The sequence below is a fragment of the Oncorhynchus gorbuscha genome, linkage group LG17, assembly GCF_021184085.1.
Source record: "Oncorhynchus gorbuscha isolate QuinsamMale2020 ecotype Even-year linkage group LG17, OgorEven_v1.0, whole genome shotgun sequence".
Taxonomy (NCBI): domain Eukaryota; kingdom Metazoa; phylum Chordata; class Actinopteri; order Salmoniformes; family Salmonidae; genus Oncorhynchus; species Oncorhynchus gorbuscha.
This window is the reverse complement of record NC_060189.1, coordinates 56098598-56124055: the sequence shown is the minus strand read 5'-3', so window position 1 is coordinate 56124055 and position 25458 is coordinate 56098598. Positions and strand designations below refer to the sequence as shown.

General features: G+C 47.6%; 1 protein-coding gene across 5 annotated transcripts in view; it reads right to left on the bottom strand.

The window, feature by feature from the left end:
* Nucleotides 1-25458, bottom strand: part of LOC124001246 (lipopolysaccharide-responsive and beige-like anchor protein) — a 399363-nt gene that overhangs the window by 102610 nt on the left and 271295 nt on the right. For all 5 annotated transcript variants that reach the window (XM_046307891.1, XM_046307893.1, XM_046307892.1 and 2 more), the window contains 6 exons: nt 19254-19371; nt 18926-19028; nt 12096-12211; nt 11675-11787; nt 4874-5014; nt 1998-2117 (listed from right to left, as the gene is read on the bottom strand). In XM_046307891.1, coding sequence (XP_046163847.1) covers nt 1998-2117; nt 4874-5014; nt 11675-11787; nt 12096-12211; nt 18926-19028; nt 19254-19371 — 711 coding nt within the window. The remainder of the gene's footprint in view (nt 1-1997; nt 2118-4873; nt 5015-11674; nt 11788-12095; nt 12212-18925; nt 19029-19253; nt 19372-25458) is intronic.

The following is a 25458-nucleotide window of genomic DNA, read 5'->3' as shown; positions in this document are numbered from 1 at the left end:
TCCTGGGGTCTGGACAGTAGTGGCCTCTCCTCGTATGTTCCCTGTCTCCTGGGGTCTAGACAGTAGTGGCCTCTCCTCCTAGTATGTTCCCTGTCTCCTGGGGTCTGTATGTTCCTGTCTCCTGGGGTCTGGACAGTAGTGGCCTCTCCTCCTATCCTAGTATGTTCCCTGTCTCCTGGGGTCTAGACAGTAGTGGCCTCTCCTCCTATCCTAGTATGTTCCCTGTCTCCTGGGGTCTCCTGGGGTCTACAGTAGTGGCCTCTCCCTGTCTCTCCCTGTCTCCTGGGGTCTAGACAGTAGTGGCCTCTCCTCCTATCCTAGTATGTTCCCTGTCTCCTGGGGTCTAGACAGTAGTGTATGTTCCCTGTCTCCTGGGGTCTAGACAGTAGTGGCCTCTCCTCCTATCCTAGTATGTTCCCTGTCTCCTGGGGTCTAGACAGTGGTGGCGTCTCCTCCTATCCTAGTATGTTCCCTGTCTCCTGGGGTCTGGACAGTAGTGGCCTCTCCTCCTATCCTAGTATGTTTCCTGTCTCCTGGGGTCTGGACAGTAGTGGCCTCTCCTCCTATCCTAGTATGTTCCCTGTCTCCTGGGGTCTGGACAGTTGGCCTCTCCTCCTATCCTAGTATGTTCCCTCTCCTGGGGTCTGGACAGTAGTGGCCTCTCCTCCTATCCTAGTATGTTCCCTGTCTCCTGGGGTCTGGACAGTAGTGGCCTCTCCTCCTATATGTTCCTATAGTGTCTCCTAGTATGTTCCTGTCTCTGGGGTCTGGACAGTAGTGGCCTCTCCTCCTATCCTAGTATGTTCCCTGTCTCCTGGGGTCTGGACAGTAGTGGCCTCTCCTCCTATCCTAGTATGTTCCCTGTCTCCTGGGGTCTGGACAGTAGTGGCCTCTCCTCCTATCCTATCCTAGTATGGCCTCTCCTCCTATCCTAGTATGTTCCCTGGGGTCTGGACAGTAGTGGCCTCTCCTCCTATCCTAGTATGTTCCCTGTCTCCTGGGGTCTGGACAGTAGTGGCCTCTCCTCCTATCCTAGTATGTTCCCTGTCTCCTGGGGTCTGGACAGTAGTGGCCTCTCCTCCTATCCTAGTATGTTCCCTGTCTCCTGGGGTCTGGACAGTAGTGGCCTCTCCTCCTATCCTAGTATGTTTCCTGTCTCCTGGGGTCTGGACAGTAGTGGCCTCTCCTCCTATCCTAGTATGTTTCCTGTCTCCTGGGGTCTGGACAGTAGTGGCCTCTCCTCCTATCCTAGTATGTTCCCTGTCTCCTGGGGTCTAGACAGTAGTGGCCTCTCCTCCTATCCCTGTCTCCTGGGGTCTAGTAGTGGCCTCTCCTCCCCTGTCTCCTGGGGTCTGGACAGTAGTGGCCTCTCCTCCTATCCTAGTATGTTTCCTGTCTCCTGGGGTCTGGACAGTATGTTTCCTGTCCCTCTCCTGGGGTCTGGACAGTGTGGCCTCTCCTCCTATCCTAGTATGTTCCCTGTCTCCTGGGGTCTGGACAGTGTATGTCTCCTGGGGTCTGGACAGTAGTGGCCTCCTCCTATCCTAGTATGTTCCCTGTCTCCTGGGGTCTGGACAGTGGTGGCCTCCTATCCTAGTATGTTCCCTGTCTCCTGGGGTCTGGACAGTGTGGCCTCTCCTCCTATCCTAGTATGTTCCCTGTCTCATGGGGTCTGGACAGTGGTGGCCTATCCCCACACTGGCGGGCTGCTGAAGGGTCTGGGGGTGTTGAGGGTCTCGGTGTGTGTGAACTTGTGTGTGAACGTCCAAGAAGTGTGCAGACAGAGGCCCTCTCTAGTCGATACTCTGGTACACTGTCTGTCTTTCAACAGCTAGCTCCACTGTGAGGAGGTGGCGGCAGTGTGTGTGTGTGTGTGTGTGTGTGTGTGTGTGTGTGTGTGTGTGTGTGTGTGTGTGTGTGTGTGTGTGTGTGTGTGTGTGTGTGTGTGTGTGTGTGTGTGTGTGTGTGTGTGTGTGTGTGTGTGTGTGTGTGGCTACCTTGACGTCGGACGTGTCTCTCTGGCAGTTCCTCCAGGCCCGGGACACGGAGGAGAAGGTGCGGTCAGCGTGGTCAAACTTCCCTCCCTGGAAGTTGAGGAACATGGTGGTAAAGGGTTCCTGGAAAATGAGAGAAGAAGAATAATAGAAGAGAACGAGAGAAGAAGAATGAGAGAATGATCAGTTATCCACATATCCTCCTCATAGTGTGCTGTGACACTGGTGTACTGTACATTTGAGAAAAAGGAGAAGAAGAAATGACATTTGACCCCACATCCTTATGATGAAGCATTTTTAAACTATAGTAAAATGAGTCTGAATGTGTACACTGAGTATACCCCCCTCAAAACAGCCGTAATCAGTCAGGAATCCAGTCTACAGGGTGTCAAAAGTGCTCTAAAAGGAATGCTGGCCCATGTTGACTCCAATGCTTCCCACAGTTGTGTCAAGTTGGCTGTATGTCCTTTGGGAGGAGGAACATAACTGTAGAGTGTGAAAAACCCAGCAGCGTTGCAGTTCTTGACACAAACCGGTGTGCCTGACACCTACTACTATACCTTGTTAAAAAGCACTATTTTTATCACCCTCTGAATGGCACACAAACACAACCCATGTCTCAATTGTCTCCAGGCTTAAACATCCCTTATTAACCCGTCTCCTCCCCTTCATCTACACTGACTGAAGTGGCTTTAACAAGTGACATCAATAAGGGGTCTTTCACCTGGTTAGTCTGTGTAATGGAAAGAGCAGGTGTTCTTAATGTTTTGTAAACTCAGTGTATGTACTGAAGTTCAATGTGTATATTACCAAAAAAAACCTGCATTTGCTATTGGCTAAAAAACACATGTTTTGCAACAACGCTTTACATTTCTGTAATCTACATTTCCATAAGTTGCTTTTTAAGGTAATATCTTACAGCTAATCCCCTTAATGCAACGACGACAGATTGTCTGACTTGTTGACACTTTGTCACAAACCACTGAAATGAACTCAGCGAACGGCAGGCGTCACTGTGAAGCCTGTAGAGGTGGTTTATTGGTGCGTTTCTAATCACGCTTAATCTTGCTTGTGTCGATCAACAGACTGTCCCTCTGAAACAACAGACCGCCCCCTCTGAAACAACAGACCGCCCCCTCTGAAACAACAGACCGCCCCCTCTGAAACAACAGACCGCCCCCTCTGAAACAACAGACCGCCCCAACAGACCGCCCCCTCTGAAACAACAGACCGCCCCCTCTGAAACAACAGACCGCCCCCTCTGAAACAACAGACCGCCCCCTCTGAAACAACAGACCGCCCCTCTGAAACAACAGACCGCCCCCTCTGAAACAACAGACCGCCCCTCTGAAACAACAGACCGCCCCTCTGAAACAACAGACCGCCCCTCTGAAACAACAGCCCCCGGATGAGACGGACACAATTAGCCAGGCTAACGCTACTATTAGCCAGGCTAACGCTACTATTAGCCAGGCTAACGCTACTATTAGCCAGGCTAACGCTACTATTAGCCAGGCTAACGCTACTATTAGCCAGGATAACGCTACTATTAGCCAGGATAACGCTACTATTAGCCAGGATAACACTTCCATAATATATATCCTTATATGGGGGGGGGGTCTGATTCTAGATCAGCACTCTTACTCTGAGATGATTTTGAATACAGGACCGGGACTTTTAAGGTCTACCCTAGTGTTCATTTGGGCTTCCTATCCCATCCATACGTTGACACTTGATTTGAAGGGCATTTGGTAAAGTGGATTTAAAATAAGCCAGTAATAAGCCAGCTAATGATGTGATGGGATCAATGGTTGTTTCCATTGGGAGCTACAGGGACAATTACAGGACAATTCAAGGGCCCTGGAAGGTTAGAATCCCTCCCTGCATGGCAGAATGGTCCCCTGTGGATGGAACAGAAAGAGTCTGATATCGGCTGGATGAGGGTTACATACCAATATAACTAGCAAAAGCACCACGTGGGAGAAAGATAACCTCGTGAAATCTTTAGATTGAGTAGTTTCGAAGCAGAAGTTTAAAAAATAGTACAGAATAATAGCCCCTCATTAAACATAGTTAAATTGAAGACTTAATCAAAATATATATATATATATATTTTTTTAAATCTGAGTTCCTCTTATGTTGCAAAGACACACAGAAAGAAACACGTTATGAATTTGCTTCTGGTTTCTGTGCTTCTGTTTTACGAGCAGCACAACATAGAAATAACCAAGGCCAGCCAGGGACAATACGCTGTGCATACGTTAGCGTGTAGATGGAGGCTGTATTTCACTGTGACATAAATCAACCTGACTCTCTATGAATCCATGCCCAATTAGAAAACAACAATTAGCTGCAATGGGGCTTCAAGTCTAATGATGAATAGGTAGTAAATATTACACCATGACAGGTAGGTGACAACTGTAATGCATTCCTTTCTAAATGGAATCGGTTTTTCATAAAGCAGTGACAAAAATGAAGGCCTAAATCCTAAATCCTATTCTATACACATCGTGGTGGGATTCAGTACTTTCATTTAACCTTAAAATGGACCAAGTTGAACCATTGAGATCAAAATAAGTATTTAGCCATTTTAATGTGTCGAAAAAGGCAAGTTACCTTTACAAGCGAGACATTTGCATCGGATAGGTGCAGTGAAATGTGTTGTTTTACAGGGTCAGCCATAGCAGTAAGGCAATCCTGGAGAAAATTTGGGTAAAAGTGCCTTGTTCAAGGACACGTCGATAGATTTTTCACCTCGGCGGCTCGGGTATTGGAACCAGTGACATTTCGGTTACTGGCCCCGACGCTCTAACCGCTAGGCTACCTGGGAGTATGTGGGGTGGATATAGTTGGGGTAGAGTTGGGGGAAGTTAACTTACGATGCGCAACAGCCACATCTGGGTGAAAGAGGAGGTGGAGTAGTGGGTTCCGTAGTGGAACTTGGGCACCTGGTCATCCTCCCAGGATTCATAGCGGTCGTTGAAGAACGCCGCCCTCTTGGGGTTCAGGGCACCAATGGGCTGTGAGGAGAAAGACAACGTTATTACAACAGAGACTGATAGAGATAAAAGAGAAACAGAGAGAAAGAGTGTCAGTACAAAGAGAAGAAAGAAACATTTTATAACACAGTACAATTGAACTCTTTTAGCTTTCAGAGAGCAGACATTGCTTCAAAACACAGGGCATATATATTCAAATGATGTTAGTAACCTTTGTGCGTTCGCCGAATGAATATTAGATGCTGTGTTGTTTTGAGGATCAATCCATTCCAACAGAGTGCATTTCACTTCATAGCCCTGAAACACAACCCCCTGCGGCTAGTCTGTCAGAGAGAACGAATGTGTTGCGATGAAAGGAGGCCTAGGAACATCAATAGCAAGGGCCGGGAGGTTCCTTCTTCCATTTTTATTCATCTGTAGCTAATATACTAGAAAGGAGACGCAGCCTCCATTGTGGGCCTAAAAAATGGATCAGTTGCATTAATTTCCCATTGATCTCAGAGAAACCAATACCTGGCTGAGCCTGGCTTATTATTTAAATGCTCATTTATAGAAATCACTTTTTTATCCGTTCAATTTTTATTAGTCTTCTATTCTCCTCCTCTTCATCCCTCGCTCCAAACACACCTCCTCTCTGATCAACGGTAATGGAATGATGGCCTTTTGAAGATGAAGCACTGGCTGGTGGATCGATAGGCCCTCTCTCATATCATAGTGCTGTCATGGGAGGCCTCGTCCAGGCTGGGGAGAGGCTATTGATCTGATGCTGCTGTTTACTGTGTCGGGTGGGTGTAATGGTGGGTGTAGTGGTGTGTGTGTCTGATTGTATCCAAGGGTGCACCCATTCAAGACCGTACCCAATTACATTCCTTATACTCGAACAACCGGAAAAGAATAGGAACACACACACACACACCAACACACACACCGCCTCATGCCGACACAGTGTGCTGGGCTGTGCTGACAGTGACACACTATTGGCTTACCCAGGGCTACTGGGGGCGGGAGTACACACGCTGAATTATACAGTACAACGATTGGACTGATTTATTGCCGTAATAACGTAGAGCTCATTAAAAAAAGAAAAGGCTGGAAGAGGAATATAAAATAAAAAAAGAGACTGAGTGCACTGCAATGAGAGCGAGAATAAAAGAGTGAGAGGGGGAAGGGGGGGATAGAGAGGGGGGGAGAGAGAGGGAAAGAGAAAAATAGAGCGAGAGCGCAAGAGTGAGAGATGAGAGAGAGAGAGAGAGAGAGAGAGAGAGAGAGAGAGAGAGAGAGAGAACGAGGGAGAAAAAGAGAGTGCTCTACACTCTACATTGTTTACTGCTGTAAATTACGTCCGGGTGGAGAGCGATGCGCGGCGAGGAGGGCGGCGGTACAATAGAGCGGTGGTGACAGCGTCGTACATCAGGGCCGTCCCCGGTGAGGAGTGCTCTGATCGAGTGAACGCTGCCCATTGGGCTAATATGTTCAGGCGGTGCCTGCAAATAGCGCTTTGACGAGCGCTCGGATAAATGAGCTGCTAGAGTTGTTTTTAATTAGACTTTGAACGGGAATGAGATTAGAATAAACCATGGACAGAGTTAGATGGTGTTACAGCTTCAAAGAGGAGAATATGGGAGACTTTAATCTTGGATAAGGGTTTTATCTGTTGTTCATCCAGAATATAGATTAGGAAGGTGTTGAGAAATGGTTATTGTGGCATCATTATTACACCATAGAATTAGCTTACACGTATAAAGTACTATGCTAGCCAACTGCTACCCATAGCCACTCAACTATGCTAGAGGCGTCACTACAGACCCTGGTTCGATTCCAGGCTGTATCACAACCGGCCGTGATTGGGAGATCCATAGGGCGGTGCACAAATTGGCCTAGCGTCATCCGGGTTTGGACGGGGTGGGTTGTCATTGTAAATAAGAATGTGTTCTTAATTGACCTGCTTAGTTAAAATAAAATAAAAACTATACAAGATGGTGTCGGTGATGTGTAATCTTTTACGTGACGCAAAATCCTCTAACATATTGGAACAACAGGAAGTGCATCATACAGTAACACATTGTGTTGATATACCGTTTGCAGATCAAATAGAGATTTATATTATCAAAGGACTCTGATCACAGACACAAATAAAATCATTCAACAGTTAACCGAAATCAAACCTAATGTCAACCGGATAATACAAACAATCTTCCACTACAGAAAATCTCTCAGATCTGAATTCAAATGGCAAAGACATCAAAGGCAAACATTTCTAACAAGATGAGCAGAAACCAGACAGTAGCATATAGTTAACCATTACAACTCTCCAAATTATAAGGGTCAGGGGTGATACAACAAACTATAATGTTTCCACATTTAAGGATTATTTGACAAAATAAATCACTCATTTAGGAAGGCTCAGTCTGAGCTTTGCCAGAGAGCCTTGAGACATAAATCAAACTGTGGTTTTGAGAGGACTGTTTATATAGAATGTCCTATTTAAACAGTGAGAATGACGTGGTGTTTGAGGGGTGTCAGAAAACATATGGGACGCATCTTGAAATCAATACCCCATTAGCCCCCCGCGCGGTGCCAAAGTACGAGGGCCCTGGAACCGCTCAATATAAAGCTGCATTGTTTTTGCTACATTGCAAATACAGGACCCCAAACCTGTCCAGGTCAACACCTTGTTCAAGCATCCCGTTTCAGGAGTCCTTCCAAATTGCCTGTTTAAAAATGCTCTCAACGTTAGAGCGTCCCAAACGTCACCCTATTCATAACATAGTGCACTACTACTACTAAGGAGCGTCCAAAAGTAGTGCACTCGATAGGGACTAAGGTTGTCTAGTGTAAGACTGCGTCCTTATCGTGGTGACTACAATGTTATCTCTGGGCTGGCGTTTCATGTCAGGCCGAGGTCAGAGTTTAGGATGAGAAAGAGCCCCGGAGTATGAACGGAACCGCTCTGATAGAAGGAACATACATTTGTGAGGACATGCACTCGCGCACGCACACACACGCGCACGCATGACAGTGTGTGACCCACGGCGGTTCGTGGCAATTTCAGCCTCTCAATGTCACAGGACTCTCACATGACCTGTTTCTATCAAAGCAGAGCACGACATGAGAGGGGAGGGTCGACTGAAAATAATCATCATTTGGGGGGTGCGTATATTGGTCCTGTTACTTCACAAGGGTAATAATGGGAATGTGTTTTTTTTGCAGGGTCGCCATTGTACAGCAACCCTGGAGAATTTAGGGTTACGTGCCTTGCTCAAGGGCACAGCGACAGATATTTACATGTTTTATTTATTTTTATGTTCACCTTGTCGGCTCCAGTATTCAAATCAGCAACCTTTCGTTTACTGGCCCAACGCTCCAACCTCGAGTAAAAGAGGAGAGAGAGAAGGAGAGATATCAGAAGGGGGGATTATGACGAACCAAACTAAACGAGCAGCCAATAGAGGAGGAGTACCGAGCGTCGGAGCGGCTGTCCTTTCCCAGACGATGCAGTCTGCCACGCTCCACTGGTCACACACTGATATCACACCACGTCAACAGCATGAATAAAACTGGTGTAGTAAAGATTGGTCGGCCCCGCGTCTCTCCTTCCTTCACTCCCTCGCTCTTCCATGGGAATGGGGGGATGAGGGAGGCAGAGAGAGTTAGAGAGGGAACAGAGGAGAGTCAGAGAGAGAGGGGGTGAAACAAAAAAAGTCTGCCCTCTCACCCTCTTCCTTCCCCTTGTTCTGTCGTTCTCCCTCTCTCTCCCCTTGTTCTGTCCTTCTCCCTCTCTCTCCCCTTGTTCTGTCCTTCTCCCTCTCTCTCTCTCCCCTTGTTCTGTCCTTCTCCCTCTCTCTCTCTCCCCTTGTTCTGTCCTTCTCCCTCTCTCTCTCTCCCCTTGTTCTGTCCTTCCCTCTCTCTCTCTCCCCTTGTTCTGTCCTTCCCCTCTCCTCCCCTTGTTCTGTCGTTCCCCTTCTTCCCCTTGTTCTGTCTTCTCCCTCTCTCTCCCCTTGTTCTGTCCTTGTCCCTCTCTCTCTCCCCTTGTTCTGTCCTTGTCCCTCTCTCTCCCCTTGTTCTGTCCTTCTCCCTCTCTCTCCCCCTTGTTCTGTCCTTCTCCCTCTCTCTCCCCTTGTTCTGTCCTTCTCCCTCTCTCTCCCCTTGTTCTGTCCTTCTCCCTCTCTCTCCCCTTGTTCTGTCCTTGTCCCTCTCTCTCCCCTTGTTCTGTCCTTCTCCTCTCTCTCCCCTTGTTCTGTCCTTCTCCCTCTCTCTCCCTTGTTCTGTCCTTCTCCCTCTCTCTCCCCTTGTTCTGTCCTTCTCCCTCTCTCTCCCCTTGTTCTGTCCTTCTCCCTCTCTCTCCCCTTGTTCTGTCCTTCTCCCTCTCTCTCCCCTTGTTCTGTCCTTCTCCCTCTCTCTCCCCTTGTTCTGTCGTTCTCCCTCTCTCTCCCCTTGTTCTGTAGTTCTCTCTCTCTCCCCCTTGTTCTGTCATTGTCCCTCTCTCTCCCCTTGTTCTGTCATTGTCCCTCTCTCTCCCCTTGTTCTGTCGTTGTCCCTCTCTCTCCCCTTGTTCTGTCGTTGTCCCTCTCTCTCCCCTTGTTCTGTCGTTGTCCCTCTCTCTCCCCTTGTTCTGTCGTTGTCCCTCTCTCTCCCCTTGTTCTGTCGTTGTCCCTCTCTCTCCCCTGGTTCTGTCCTTCTCCCTCCCTCTCCCCTTGTTCTGTCGTTCTCCCTCTCTATCCCCTTGTTCTGTCGTTCTCCCTCTCTCTCCCCTTGTTCTATCTCATTCCCTCCTTCTCTCTGCTGCTCAGTTTCTCCCTGGGGCGTTGAGGCTCGACTGAGCACAGAGGCTGAGCTGTCCAAACCCTGGAGGAAGAGGGGGATGAGGGGGAGGGAGGAGGAGAGAGAGGCTGCTATGGCTGTCATGTGTCAGCCTCGTGGGCAAAATGAAGCACAAATAAACAGAGCGGGGGGGGGGGGGGGGGGTACACAGCCACATGGTGGGAAACACTCCACAAGGGAGGTAGAGAGAGAGAGAAACGGTCGATGGGAGGACTGGTCAAAGGAGGGCTGCTTGGAGGACGGTGTTGATGTGTATGACAGGATGAGTGTGTGGGTGTGTATGGAAGTCGAGAAGCAGTTGTGGCAATGACAGTTCACAAAAAGGCCATAGAAGTCTTCTCAAGAGAGCATGCATTCACTCCAGCTGAATCCATCCTCAGTCATAGCAAGATGGACGCGTCTGCATTCCACCTCCACCTCAGAATCCTTTGCCAGCCAGGGAAGATTTGGGCCAGACGCACCATTAAAAGTGAATGGCCAACTCTGTGTGGCTCTAGAGTGCATTACTTCCCAGGTATACTCTGCATGTTCATTACTGCACATGCCTGTTGTTTCCTGTGGCCCGGGTGATTTATTCAGCCATTTTGGCTTAAGCTAGACACGGGCGCTCCATCATCTCACTCTCAAAGTAATCTTCTGTCCTCCCACCATTGGGCGCCATTACACATAATGAATGGCCGTTCTGGGGCTGCTGCGACTGGCAGGCTTTGGAGATGGGCCTTTTAAAAGTGTGTGTGTGTTTTAAAAGCTTCAGGGGGGGAGAGTAAAACATCTTCAACTGTTCTAAGCTTAATCATCTGTAGAGAGCATTCCTATACTTCAGAGGGAGCGGCGGGAGGGGACTTAAGACTGTGACTTCAATTAGTAAATAATGGAGTTCTGCACATTTTAGACTTTTGTCCAGGTCAAATACAAAATGGAGTCTTGGTATTACATGACTTCCTCTATAGGTGTGTAAGCAGTGATACCGTCTAAGAGTACCCCTTAACGTATGCTTCCTAGTCGAAACCGTTTCTGCATACATTATGATGACATTTTATGACGTTTTTGTGAAGTTTTGGTGTTCGACAGCATTCAGCAAAAAAAATTCTGGCTGTTCGAGCACACACACATACACACGTTTTTTAACGTTTTTTGAAGTTCGGTATCTGTCTACGCCCCTTCGTCAGTGATTGGTCAACAGTAGGCATTCTTCAAAGCAGTGTTTGTTGTCGTTCAACGACAGACGACTAGTTTTCATGCACATTTTTGTTGTTGTTGAGAAATACTGCACCAAACATCTTAGACGTAAAAAGACCTCTGTAAAAACACCTAAATTAATTACAGATTTATTGAGTTATTTTAGATGAACTCGGACTATTTTGAGGAAGGTTACTGACTACTGCATCTCAAGAGGGACCAATATTGCCGCTTTTTGAAGTTAAGGTATTTTAAAGTAGTATGCGAGCACATACGTTCCCCTCACCTAGCAGAGGTCTGCTGGGAGCAAATCAAACTTCTGTATGAGGACGCCTTTAGTCAGTGAAGAGAGAGAAAAATAGGGACAGACACAGACAGAGAGAGAGAGGGAGAAGCTGTTCTTTCCTCTCTGCTGTGTGTTGTACAGAGATGGCTATCAGCACCCATTGATTACAGAGATGTCTTACTTAACTATGATCAATCGCAATTCCACCGCCACTACTCAGGCCAGGGGACTGGGCAGTGATTAACAAACAGCCTGCTAATCATTCCAGCCACGACTCCCCTACATACTCCCTCATAGCCTTATAGGACCTTCTATCAGCGCTGACTCAGCTAGTCCCAGAGAGCCCGTCTTCAGCGAGGCGTCTCTTTCTTCCTAAGTGTGCGTGGGTGTGTTACCTTGGACAGGTCTCTGTAGTTGCTGGGCAGAGTGAGGTCCAGGTCTTCAGTGTCGTAGTTCGTGATGACCCAGGGGAAGACGGGGTACTGATTCAGGTCGTTGTACGTACGGCCTGGAGGGAGACATAGGGGGGGGGCGGTCACAACAGTCTCAAATTAGTCAACATCATCATCAAACTTCTAGATCTGAACATGTTTAGTAATCTAAATGTCTGGACACCAAACTCCCTTTTCAATTAGAGCTTAAATGTGGAATATATTTTTACTAACTATGAAGAAAATAAAGTCAGAGGATGAAACCATGTTGGCCAAACAGAGTTTATATAATTTACATCATTGACCACATATGTTCATAATAGCTGGGTGTGTTGTCATTCCCTATGGTGACAGTCCAGTGACAGTGGGGTAACACTGGTCTTACCAGAGATGGTGTTGAGGAAGATCAGGTATTCAAAGTTGGAGATCTCTCTGCGCTGCCAGCGCTGGGTCATGTTGGAGGCCTTGTAGAGCTGCTTGGGACTGGCCTGGGAGATACGCCTGGAGGAGGGAGAACACACACTGTGTGGTGAGATGCCGGGCTGTCTGGTTAGATGCCGGGCTGTCTGGTTAGATGCCGGGCTGTCTGGTTAGATGCCGGGCTCTCTGGTTAGATGCCGGGCTCTCTGGTTAGATGCCGGGCTCTCTGGTTAGATGCCGGGCTCTCTGGTTAGATGCCGGGCTCTCTGGTTAGATGCCGGGCTCTCTGGTTAGATGCCGGGCTCTCTGGTTAGATGCCGGGCTCTCTGGTTAGATGCCGGGCTCTCTGGTTAGATGCCGGGCTCTCTGGTTAGATGCCGGGCTCTCTGGTTAGATGCCTGGTTAGATCTCTGGTTAGATGCCGGGCTCTCTGGTTAGATGCCGGGCTCTCTGGTTAGATGCCGGGCTCTGGTGGTCTGGTTAGATGCCGGGCTCTCTGGTTAGATGCCGGGCTCTCTGGTTAGATGCCGGGCTCTCTGGTTAGATGCCGGGCTGTCTGGTTAGATGCTCTCTGGTTAGATGCCGGGCTCTCTGGTTAGATGCCGGGCTCTCTGGGTTAGATGCCGGGCTCTCTGGGTTAGATGCCGGGCTCTCTGGTCTGGTTAGATGCCGGGCTCTCTGGTTAGATGCTGGGTTAGATGCCGGGCTGTCTGGTTAGATGCTCTCTGGTTAGATGCCGGGCTCTCTGGTTAGATGCCGGGCTCTCTGGTTAGATGCCGGGCTCTCTGGTTAGATGCCGGGCTCTCTGGTTAGATGCCGGGCTCTCTGGTTAGATGCCGGGGTTAGATGCCGGGCTCTCTGGTTAGATGCTCTCTGGTTAGATGCCGGGCTCTCTGGTTAGATGCCGGTTAGATGCTCTTAGATGCTGGGCTCTCTGGTTAGATGCCGGCTCTCTGGTTAGATGCTCTCTGGTTAGATGCCGGGCTCTCTGGTTAGATGCCGGGCTCTGGTTAGATGCTCTCTGGTTAGATGCCGGGCTGGTTAGATGCTCTGGTTAGATGCCGGGCTCTCTGGTTAGATGCCGGGCTCTCTGGTTAGATGCCGGGCTCTCTGGTTAGATGCCGGGCTCTCTGGTTAGATGCCGGGCTCTCTGGTTAGATGCCGGGCTCTCTGGTTAGATGCCGGGCTCTCTGGTTAGATGCCGGGCTGTCTGGTTAGATGCCGGGCTGTCTGGTTAGATGCCGGGCTGTCTGGTTAGATGCCGGGCTGTCTGGTTAGATGCCGGGCTGTCTGGTTAGATGCCGGGCTGTCTGGTTAGATGCCGGGCTGTCTGGTTAGATGCTGGTTAGATGCCGGGCTGTCTGGTTAGACGCCGGGCTGTCTGGTTAGACGCCGGGCTGTCTGGTTAGATGCCGGGTTCTCTGATTAGATGCCGGGCTGTCTGGTTAGATGCCGGGCTGTCTGGTTAGATGCCGGGCTGTCTGGTTAGATGCCGGGTTCTCTGATTAGATGCCGGGCTCTCTGGTTAGATGCCGGGGCTGTATGCCAGTCCATAAGTGCTGGCAAACAAGACATTGACAACACTTTCAAAGAACAACATTTCAGACCCACATAACCTAATCATACCAGAGGATTGGTGTGTTTCAAGATATTCAACTTCAATAATACAACTGATTCAGTCCAAGGTCGTAGTAAAGTCTCTAAATGCAAATGTTCCAATATGAAATAGGTATAGATATTTAGGCACACTAAATGAAAAAGACAAATATGCAATGAGTAGGGTTAATTCTTCTTTTCAAGCAGATACACACACTGATCTCCCCGCAACACGCACACACACACGCAGGCCCCCGGAGCATGATGTATGCTATGGGGCTTAAACAAATGACCCCAATCCAATTAAAACAAAGGCAAATTATGTAATGAATCACTGTCACAGTGTGAGATTATAGTCATTAAGCCAGCAGAAAGTCACAATCACCCCTTTACAACTCCCAGTTTATAGCTCCAAAACACTGAACAAACGTTAGGGCAACATCTCTGAATTATATACAAGGCAGCTCAAATCAAATCTAATCTTATTTGTCACATGCGCCGAATACAACAGGTGTAGACCTTACAGTGAAATGCTTACTTCCAAGCCCTTAACCCAAAATGCAGTAAAAAAAATAAAAAATAAGATAAAAGTAACAAATAATTAAAGAGCAGCAGTAAAATAACAATAGCGAGGCTACATACAGGGGGTACCGGTACAGAGTCAATGTGGAGGCTATATACAGGGGGTACCGGTACAGAGTCAATGTGGAGGCTATATACAGGGGGGACCGGTACAGAGTCAATGTGGAGGCTATATACAGGGGGTACCGGTACAGAGTCAATGTGGAGGCTATATACAGGGGGTACCGGTACAGATTCATGGTGCGGGGGCACAGGTTAGTCAAGGTAGTTGAGGTAATATGTACATATAGGTGGAGTTAAAGTGACTCTGCATAGATAGTAAACAGAGAGTATCACTTTATATATTCACTTTGTATGTTGTCTACCTCACTTGCTTTGGCAATGTTAACACATGTTTCCCATGCCAATAAAGCCCTTGAATTGAATTGAGTAGCAGCAGTGTAAAAAGAGGGGGGGGGGGGGCAATGCAAATAGTCTGGGTAGCAATGTGATTAGATGTTCAGGATTTTTATGGCTTAGGGGTTGTAGCTGTTTAGAAGCCTCTTGGACCTAGACTTGGCGCTCCAGTACCGCTTGCCGTGCAGTAGCAGAGAGAACAGTCTATGTCTAGGGTGGTTGGAGTCTTTGACAACTTTTAGGGCCTTCCCCTGACACCACCTGGTATAGAGGTCCTGGATGGCAGGAAGCTTGGCGTGATGTACCTGGCCATACGCACTACCCTCTGTAGTGCTTTGCGGTCAGAGGCTGAGCAGTTGCCATACCAGGAAGTGATACAACCAAAGATCTGGGGATTTCACGACTGTCTTGGTGAGCTTGGACCATGTTAGTTTGATGGTGTTGTGGACACCAAGGAACTTGAAGCTCTCAACCTGCTCCAATAGAGCCCAGTGGATGAGAACGGGGGAGTGCTTGGTCCTCCTTTTCCTGTAGTTCAAAATATTCTACTTTGTCTTGATCAAGTGCTAACCCATATGAAGGTTAGGCCAGAGAACAAATGTTAGGGAAATCTAGTTTATTTAATGGTACCTAAAATGCTATCTGAATGTTAGTGCCAACATTTTTGAGACATGAATGTATAGTGGAAGATAGGTTGGGGTGAAGCCTAGGTAGCCGATATACCAACAGAAAACTCTGAATGTTAGGGAAATGTTGTGATAAACATTATAGTATGAGGTAGAGTTACTGCAGGTTGTGGTAAACATTATAGTGTGAGGTAGAGGTACTGCAGGTTGTGGTAAACATTATAGTGTGAGGTAGAGTTACTGCAGGTTGTGATAAACATTATAGTGTGAGGTAGAGGTACTGCAGGTTGTGGTAAACATAGTGTGAGGTAGAAGTACTGCAGATTGTGGTAAACAGTATAGTGTGAGGTAGAGGTACTGCAGGTTGTGGTAAACCTAGTGTGAGGTAGAGGTACTGTAGGTTGTGGTAAACATTGTGAGTCAGAGGTACTGCAGGTTGTGGTAAACAGTGTGAGGTAGAGGTACTGCAGGTTGTGGTAAACATTATAGTGTGAGGTAGAGGTACTGCAGGTTGTGGTAAACATAGTGTGAGGTAGAGGTACTGCAGATTGTGGTAAACAGTATAGTGTGAGGTAGAGGTACTGCAGGTTGTGGTAAACCTAATGTGAGGTAGAGGTACTGTAGGTTGTGGTAAACATTGTGAGTCAGAGGTACTGCAGGTTGTGGTAAACATAGTGTGAGGTAGAGGTACTGCAGGTTGTGGTAAACATAGTGTGAGGTAGAGGTAATCTAGGTTGTGGTAAACATTATAGTGTGAGGTAGAGGTACTGCAGGTTGTGGTAAACATTATTGTGTGAGGTAGAGGTACTGCAGATTGTGGTAAACATTATAGTGTGAGGTAGAGGTACTGCAGGTTGTGGTAAACATAGTGTGAGGTAGAGGTACTGCAGGTTGTGGTAAACATAGTGTGAGGTAGAGGTACTGGTAAACATTATAGTGTGAGGAAGAGGTACTGCAGGTTGTGGTAAACATTGTGAGGTAGAGGTACTGGTAAACATTATAGTGTGAGGTAGAGGTACTGCAGGTTGTGGAAAACAGTGTGAGGTAGAGGTACTGGTAAACATTATTGTGTGACGAAGAGGTACTGTAGGTTGTGGTAAACATTGTGAGGTTGAGGTACTGCAAGTTGTGGTAACCATTGTGAGGTAGAGGTACTGCAGGTTGTGGTAAACATTGTGAGGTAGAGGCACTGCAGGTTGTGGTAAACATTATAGTGTGAGGTAGTGGTACTGCAGGTTGTGGTAAACATTATAGTGTGAGGTAGAGGTACTGTAGGTTGTGGTAAACATTGTGAGTCAGAGGTACTGCAGGTTGTGGTAAACAGTGTGAGGTAGAGGTACTGCAGGTTGTGGTAAACATCGTGTGAGGTAGAGGTACTGCAGGTTGTGGTAAACATTGTTAGGTAGAGGTACTGTAGGTTGTGGTAAACATTATGAGGTAGAGGTACTGCAGGTTGTGGTACACATTGTGAGGTAGAGGTACTGCAGGTTGTGGTAAACATTATAGTGTGAGGTAGAGGTACTGCAGGTTGTGGTAAACATTATAGTGTGAGGTAGAGGTACTGCAGGTTGTGGTAAACATAGTGTGAGGTAGAGGTACTGCAGGTTGTGGTAAACATTATAGTGTGAGGTAGATGTACTGCAGGTTGTGGTAAACAGTGTGAGGTAGAGGTACTGGTAAACATTATAGTGTGAGGAAGAGGTACTGCAGGTTGTGGTAAACATTGTGGTAAACATTATAGTGTGAGGTAGAGGTACTGCAGGTTGTGGTAAACATAGTGTGAGGTAGTGGTACTGCAGGTTTTGGTAAACATTATAGTGTGAGGTAGAGGTACTGTAGGTTGTGGTAAACATTGTGTGAGGTAGAGGTACAGTAGGTTGTGGTAAAAATTGTGAGGTAGAGGTACTGTAGGTTGTGGTAAACATTGTGTGAGGTAGAGGTACAGTAGGTTGTGGTAAAAATTGTGAGGTAGATGTACTGCAGGTTGTGGTAAACATTGTGAGGTAGATGTACTGCAGGTTGTGGTAAACATTGTGAGGTAGATGTACTGCAGGTTGTGGTAAACATTGTGAGGTAGAGGTACTGCAGGTTTTGGTAAACATTATAATGTGAGGTAGTGGTACTGCAGGTTGTGGTAAACATTATAGTGTGAGGTAGAGGTACTGTAGGTTGTGGTAAACATTGTGTGAGGTAGAGGTACAGTAGGTTGTGGTAAAAATTGTGAGGTAGAGGTACAGTAGGTTGTGGTAAAAATTGTGAGGTAGATGTACTGCAGGTTGTGGTAAACATTATAGTGTGAGGTAGCGGTACTGTAGGTTGTGGTAAACATTGTGTGAGGTAGAGGTACAGTAGATTGTGGTAAACATTGTGAGGTAGAGGTACTGCAGGTTGTGGTAAACATTGTGAGGTAGAGGTACTGCAGGTTGTGGTAAACATTGTGAGGTAGAGGTACTGCAGGTTGTGGTAAAGGATGTATAATGTAATGCTGAGGGAGTAGTGATGGTGTGAGAACAGGACTGGACTGTACAGCTGTCTCTAGGTCAAGAGAGACACGGTGCCCCCAGGCTGAGCTACACCATGTTGATTAATGGGACTGACACACACTCTCCCTCCCTCCCGTGTGCACGCACACACACAAACACAAAAACAAAAACAAACAGATCCACACAATATGACTATTACAAAAACACATTTCAACACTCTCTCATGAGTTACAAAATGGATGGTACATATCACTATCAAGCCAACTATGCAGCAAAACACAGATACTCCTTGGGAATTGTCTTGGACATTTCTCAATTTCCATTCTGTCTTTGGCTTGGCTACAGCCATGACAGTGCAGTACACAGGCTGGACTTGGCTATGGCAGGGTGCTGCAGACATGCAGTTATAAGAAGGCAAGAGGAGAAGAGGGAGAGAGTTGGGGGGGGGCTGCGTGTGTGTGTGTGTGTGTGTGTGTGTGTGTGTGTGTGTGTGTGTGTGTGTGTGTGTGTGTGTGTGTGTGTGTGTGTGTGTGTGTGTGTGTGTGTGTGTGTGTGTGTGTGTGTGTGTGTGTGTGTGTGTGTGTGTGTGTGTGTGTGTGTGTGTGTGTGTGTGTGTGTGTGTTCTCCACTCTTTCTGTGGTGGTTTCCTCAGAACGTGCTGAAGCGTGACGGTGTGACACGTGAAATGCCAGTGTTACACGGTAAGCCCACAAGTGTTTAGTGTCAGCTAACGAGACACAGTGGGGATGAACACATACCAACCCTCCACCGCAAGAGAGACAGAGAGCGAGACAGAGAGCGAGACAGAGAGCGAGACAGAGAGCGAGACAGAGAGCGAGACAGAGAGCGAGACAGAGAGCGAGACAGAGAGCGAGACAGAGAGCGAGACAGAGAGCGAGACAGAGAGCGAGACAGAGAGCGAGACAGAGAGCGAGACAGAGAGCGAGACAGAGAGCGAGACAGAGAGCGAGACAGAGAGCGAGACAGAGAGCAGAGAGACAGACACAGAGACACAGAGAGACACAGAGAGACACAGAGAGACACAGAGAGACACAGAGAGACACAGAGAGACACAGAGAGAGAGAGAACAAAATAGAAAGAGATAGACTGACCTGGTCTGTGGAAGACCAAAGTTGGTGCCCACCCCCACGCGAGGGAGGCATTGGACCACCTTCTTGACCGTGCCTGCATCTGGGAAGTTGAACATGACCGCAGCTACAGAGGAAGGCAAACAAGTTCTGTCAATCCATGGCTTGGTTTCTACAGATAACGGAGCAGCTTCAAATTATAAATCAAATATATACACTTTCAAAAAGATCCTGGCAAAGATACATTTCATTCATTTGTCTTTCAGATTCAAATCCAATCTCATGTCATAATTTAAGGGTTGTGATTCTACTGAATAATATTATAATAAAATATGCTGGGTGTGGGTCTTACTTCTGTTGGCCATGAAAATCTCCAGAGCAGTGTTCTGTAGCAAGTAACGTCTGGAGAAGACAGCCCTGATCTCTGTGAACAGCCATTTACCATGAAGGCCCTCTGTGTAGGTCAGGATCTGGAGAGGAGAGGAGTGGTAAGGAGAGGAGCGAAGGAGAGGAGCGGAGAGAGGGAGGAAAGGTATGAGAGTGAGAGGTGAGCAAAGGCAGGAGATAAGAAAGTAATAAAAGAAGAAAAGAGGAGGAGAGGAAGAGAAGAGAGGAAGAGAAGACAGGAGAAGAGAGGAGAGAGAAGACAGGAGAAGAGAGGAGAGAGAAGACAGGAGAAGAGAGGAGAGAGAAGAGAGGAGAGAGAAGACAGGAGAAGAGAGGAGAGAGAAGAGAGGAGAGAGAAGACAGGAGAAGAGAGGAGAGAGAAGAGAGGAGAGAGAAGACAGGAGAAGAGGAGAGAGGAAGAGGAGACAGGAGAAGAGAGGAGAGAGAAGACAGGAGAAGAGAGGAGAGAGAAGAGAAGACAGGAGAAGAGAGGAGAGAGAAGGAGAGAGGAAGAGAGAGGAAGAGAAGAGAAGACAGGAGAGAAGAGAGGAGAGAAGAGAGGAGAGAGGAAGAGAAAGGAAGAGAGAGGAAGAGAGAGGAGAGAAGAAGAAGAGAGGAGAGAAGGCTGTGTTAGTTCATTCATCACAGCCAAGTGACGCGTCGTCCCGAACAGCAGGATTAATGTGTTATATTGATCAGTCTCCATGAAAAAGGGATTCCTTTAACGAGAGAATGAGCCCTATTCAGAGGGAGGAGGGGAGGGAGGGATGGACGAGGCAGACATTTAGTTCACTATTCAGAGGGAGGAGGGGAGGGAGGGATGGACGAGGCAGACATTTAGTTCACTATTCAGAGGGAGGAGGGATGGACGAGGCAGACATTTAGTTCACTATTCAGAGGGAGGAGGGAGGGATTGACGAGGCAGACATTTAGTTCACTATTCAGAGGGAGGAGCGGAGGGATGGACGAGGCAGACATTTAGTTCACGATTCAGAGGGAGGAGGGGAGGGATGGACGAGGCAGACATTTAGTTCACTATTCAGAGGGAGGAGGGGAGGGATGGACGAGGCAGACATTTAGTTCACTATTCAGAGGGAGGAGGGAGGGATGGACAAGGCAGACATTTAGTTCACTAAAAGCTCATCTGTAATTTAGACAGCGGGTATCCTCTCTGCTTAAAATATAAATAAAGACATGGTCAGAATCAGATGCATACTATTGTCAAGATCATTTCAAGTATGCACCAATATTCAGAGCTAAAAAATGATTACTTTCCTGAAGAGTACCAATTACAAGTCCAAACCTAAAATGTGTTCACAAAACAGTGATATGTTGTTCAGATAAATCTATAATGCCAACACAAACTGTCCATTGCAGTGGGTTTTAATGGCTCAGTTTTCACCAGATTAAGACGGGTTTGACGAGCCAGGTCACCGGTGATACAAGTCAGTGTTCGACGTCTGTCCACATCTGAGGACGTCGGGAGATGACGTGTAAACCAGCCACTTAAGATGAAGCATTAACTCCAAATGGTTAAGATTTCAGAGTTAATGCCTAAATTTAACCCTAAACTTAACAATGCAGAGTTATTTCCTAAACTTAACATTAAACACTTCGAAATTTGACATTTGCAACAACTTTAAAATTTGAAGTTTAATAAATATGGATTAACATCTAATTCTGACGTGAGACAGTGAGAGCTAGTTGGGTTTGACAAAGCTTTTATGAAGTGTGCTATTGGGTCAACAGCACAGTTTATGCTAAATAGTCAGTTAACCTGCTTTCTCTAATTCCTCTAACAAGGGGACTGCCACCTTGCAAGGTTAAACAGGAGCTTGTCGGCTAACGCTAAAGAATGCAAAAATGCTAAAATGAGCTGAGCCTAATCTCTCTCTGTGGAGAATGGACTCTCTCTCTCTCTGCGGTTGTCAGAGTGACTTGTCTCAACGCCTGTCAGCCCTCCTGACAGCCACAGATGCTCGGTCCGGGCCTCTTGCGATTCATATTCAAGCTAATCCAATCTTTAAATTCTGCGCTAACCCACTTATCGTGCTTTGTTGACTAGCTTTTTATTTTTATTTTTTTTACTCACCCGGACCTCTCTTTTTTTGTTTCAAAGCTCTTTTAATGACACTAGGTGTTAAGGGACATGGGGATTGAAGAGGGGTCACTGAGGTATGGCACCAAGGGGTAAGAAATATTCAAATATGCGACTAGCATAGTGTGCTAACTCCAGCACTAGCTTCAAGGAGCTCATTAAAGGGTAGGTTGCAGTGGAAGGGAGCAGCTGGGGCTCTTAGCTGAGGACGTCCTGGCAGCCTCTCTCTCTCCCCCTCTCTCTCTCTCCCCCGCCCCCTCCCCCTCTCCCCCCCCCCCCTCTCTCTCCCTCTGCCCTCCTCTCAGAGGAATAAGATCTGCCTGCACCACAGCCTCACTTCAAAGTCTCTGGAGTTCAATTAAATGTGGATTAGAGAGGTTTTGGAGGAGAGACTGGGCTGCCCGTCCATCTCTCTCCCAGACTCTCACCTACACTACCCTAACAGGCTGGGCCCAGGACGACCCCACACCGTACCAGCCTCCCATCAGCCCCGTCACCATAGGAACACTGTCACAATAACCCCTCAAGCTGTGACTTCTGGTACAGAATATCCAAAAGGACTTATGAAGGGATTTTCTTTCATTGGGCGTCAAAGTTATTTGTGAAAGACACTATTATGTGTTTTTTGATGACAGTTTTTGATTAAGGTTTTAGAAGGATCTAGGTGAGAAAGATGCGTATTTTGTCAGATTTTTTCCTCATCAGTTTGATCTTTCTATTTTTGATGAAGTCTTAGTGGATCTAGGTGAGTCTTCATCAGTCAGATTTTTTTCAATTATGAAAATCACTTCTCGTCATCTTTCAGCCACTCATGGACTGATCTCCACACTGCAGACAAGGCAGGCAATGACCGTCTACAGCAGCCACCACTCCCTGTGATACAATTAACCCTATTTGATCAGTGTTAATAGACTGTGTTGCACACTGCCACTCTGCAACCCACAGCCTCAACAGAGCATGACACAACAACACTGCCTGTGGGACTGGGGGAGGATCGGGGGACGTTTTACACTGCAGTCTGCACCATGCCAATCAACTGACTTTATTTTAGTAATATACTGTATTCTCGTTATTGTATGATCATCACTGTGTACTTACAAATATATCTCAGCGATTTATAACAAAGCAGTGTCTAAATAACTAGATATGACAGTCTGGTCTGCGTGTCTCCTGCCCTGTCCTGTCTGTCAGTCTGTTTACCAGTCTGTTCTGCGTGTCTCCTGCCCTGTCCTGTCTGTCAGTCTGTTTACCAGTCTGTTCTGCGTGTCTCCTGCCCTGTCCTGTCTGTCAGTCTGTTTACCAGTCTGTTCTGCGTGTCTCCTGCCCTGTCCTGTCTGTCAGTCTGTTTACCAGTCTGTTCTGCGTGTCTCCTGCCCTGTCCTGTCTGTCAGTCTGTTTACCAGTCTGTTCTGCGTGTCTCCTGCCCTGTCCTGTCTGTCAGTCTGTTTACCAGTCTGTTCTGCGTGTCTCCTGCACTGTCTGTCAGAGTCCGTTTACCAGTCTGATCTGAAGATCATGACAAACCGCCTCAGACAGACATTTGGATCCGTCTGACTTCTCTATCCGCTGTAAAGATGGACAGACAGACAGGGTGGCCAATCAGGTTCACATGTCAACACCGACCACTCATCAGACTACATGTCATAGACACACACACACAGACAGAATGAGATACACACACACTGCCTCCTCAACCACACTACATGTCACAGACACACACACACACACACACACAGAACGAGATACACACACTGCCTCCTCAACCACACTACATGTCACAGATAAACACACACACACACACACACACACACACACACACACACACACACACACACACACACACACACACACACACACACACACACACACACACACACACACACACACACACACACACACACACACACACACACACACACACACACACACACACACACACAGACAGAACGAGACACACTGCCTCCTCAACAACACTACATGTCACAGACAGAACGAGATACACTGCCATGTCACAGACACACAGAGACAGAACGAGATACACACACACTGCCTCCTCAACCACACTACATGCCATCTTTCCTGTAGAGGTGAAAAGATAGATGGAAAGGTGGGTGGTGAGTAACCTTTACTCTCTGTTCCAAGGTGGGTGGGTGGTGAGTAACCTTTACTCTCTGTTCCAAGGTGGGTGGGTGGTGAGTAACCTTTACTCTCTGTTCCAAGGTGGGTGGGTGGTGAGTAACATTTACTCTTTGTTCCAAGGTGGGTGGGGGTGAGTAATCATTACTCTTTGTTCCAAGGTGGGTGGGTGGTGAGTAACATTTACTCTCTGTTCCAAGGTGGGTGGGTGGTGAGTAACCTTTACACTCTGTTCCAAGGTGGGTGGGTGGTGAGTAACCTTTACTCTCTGTTCCAAGGTGGGTGGGTGGTGAGTAACCTTTACTCTCTGTTCCAAGGTGGGTCGGTGGTGAGTAACCTTTACTCTCTGTTCCAAGGTGGGTGGGTGGTGAGTAACCTTTACTCTCTGTTCCAGGTGGGTGGGTGGGTGGTGAGTAACCATTACTCTCTGTTCCAGGTGGGTGGGTGGTGAGTAACCTTTACTCTTTGTTCCAAGGTGGGTGGGTGGTGAGTAACCTTTACATTCTGTTCCAAGGTGGGTGGGTGGTGAGTAACCTTTACTCTCTGTTCCAAGGTGGGTGGGTGGTGAGTAACCTTTACTCTTTGTTCCAAGGTGGGTGTGGGGTGAGTAACCATTACTCTTTGTTCCAAGGTGGGTGGGTGGTGAGTAACCTTTACACTCTGTTCCAAGGTGGGTGGGTGGTGAGTAACCTTTACACTCTGTTCCAAGGTGGGTGGGTGGTGAGGAACCTTTACTATCTGTTCCAAGGTGGGTGGGTGGTGAGTAACCTTTACTCTTTGTTCCAAGGTGGGTGGGGGTGAGTAACCATTACTCTCTGTTCCAGGTGGGTGGGTGGTGAGTAACCTTTACTCTCTGTTCCAAGGTGGGTGGGTGGTGAGTAACCATTACTCTTTGTTCCAAGGTGGGTGGGTGGTGAGTAACCATTACTCTCTGTTCCAGGTGGGTGGGTGGTGAGTAACATTTACTCTTTGTTCCAAGGTGGGTGGGTGGTGAGTAACCTTTACTCTCTGTTCCAAGGTGGGTGGGTGGTGAGTAACCTTTACTCTCTGTTCCAAGGTGGGTCGGTGGTGAGTAACCTTTACTCTCTGTTCCAAGGTGGGTGGGTGGTGAGTAACCTTTACTCTCTGTTCCAGGTGGGTGGGTGGGTGGGTGGGTGGTGAGTAACCATTACTCTCTGTTCCAGGTGGGTGGGTGGTGAGTAACCTTTACTCTTTGTTCCAAGGTGGGTGGGTGGTGAGTAACCTTTACTCTTTGTTCCAAGGTGGGTGGGTGGTGAGTAACCATTACTCTCTGTTCCAGGTGGGTGGGTGGTGAGTAACCTTTACTCTCTGTTCCAGGTGGGTGGGTGGTGAGTAACCTTTACTCTCTGTTCCAAGGTGGGTGGGTGGTGAGTAACCTTTACTCTCTGTTCCAAGGTGGGTGGGTGGTGAGTAACCTTTACTCTCTGTTCCAGGTGGGTGGGTGGTGAGTAACCTTTACTCTCTGTTCCAAGGTGGGTGGGGGGTGAGTAACCTTTACTCTTTGTTCCAAGGTGGGTGGGGGTGAGTAACCATTACTCCCTGTTCCAGGTGGGTGGGTGGTGAGTAACATTTACTCTTTGTTCCAATGTGGGTGGGGGTGAGTAACCATTACTCTCTGTTCCAGGTGGGTGGGTGGTGAGTAACATTTACTCTTTGTTCCAAGGTGTGTGGGGGTGAGTAACCATTACTCTCTGTTCCAGGAGGGTGGGTGGTGAGTAACCTTTACTCTCTGTTCAAGGTGGGTGGGTGGTGAGTAACCTTTACTCTCTGTTCCAGGTGGGTGGGTGGGTGGTGAGTAACCTTCACTCTCTGTTCCAGGTAGGTGTGTGGTGAGTAACCTTTACTCTCTGTTCCAGGTGGGTGTGTGGTGAGTAACCTTTACTCTCTGTTCCAGGTGGGTGTGTGGTGAGTAACC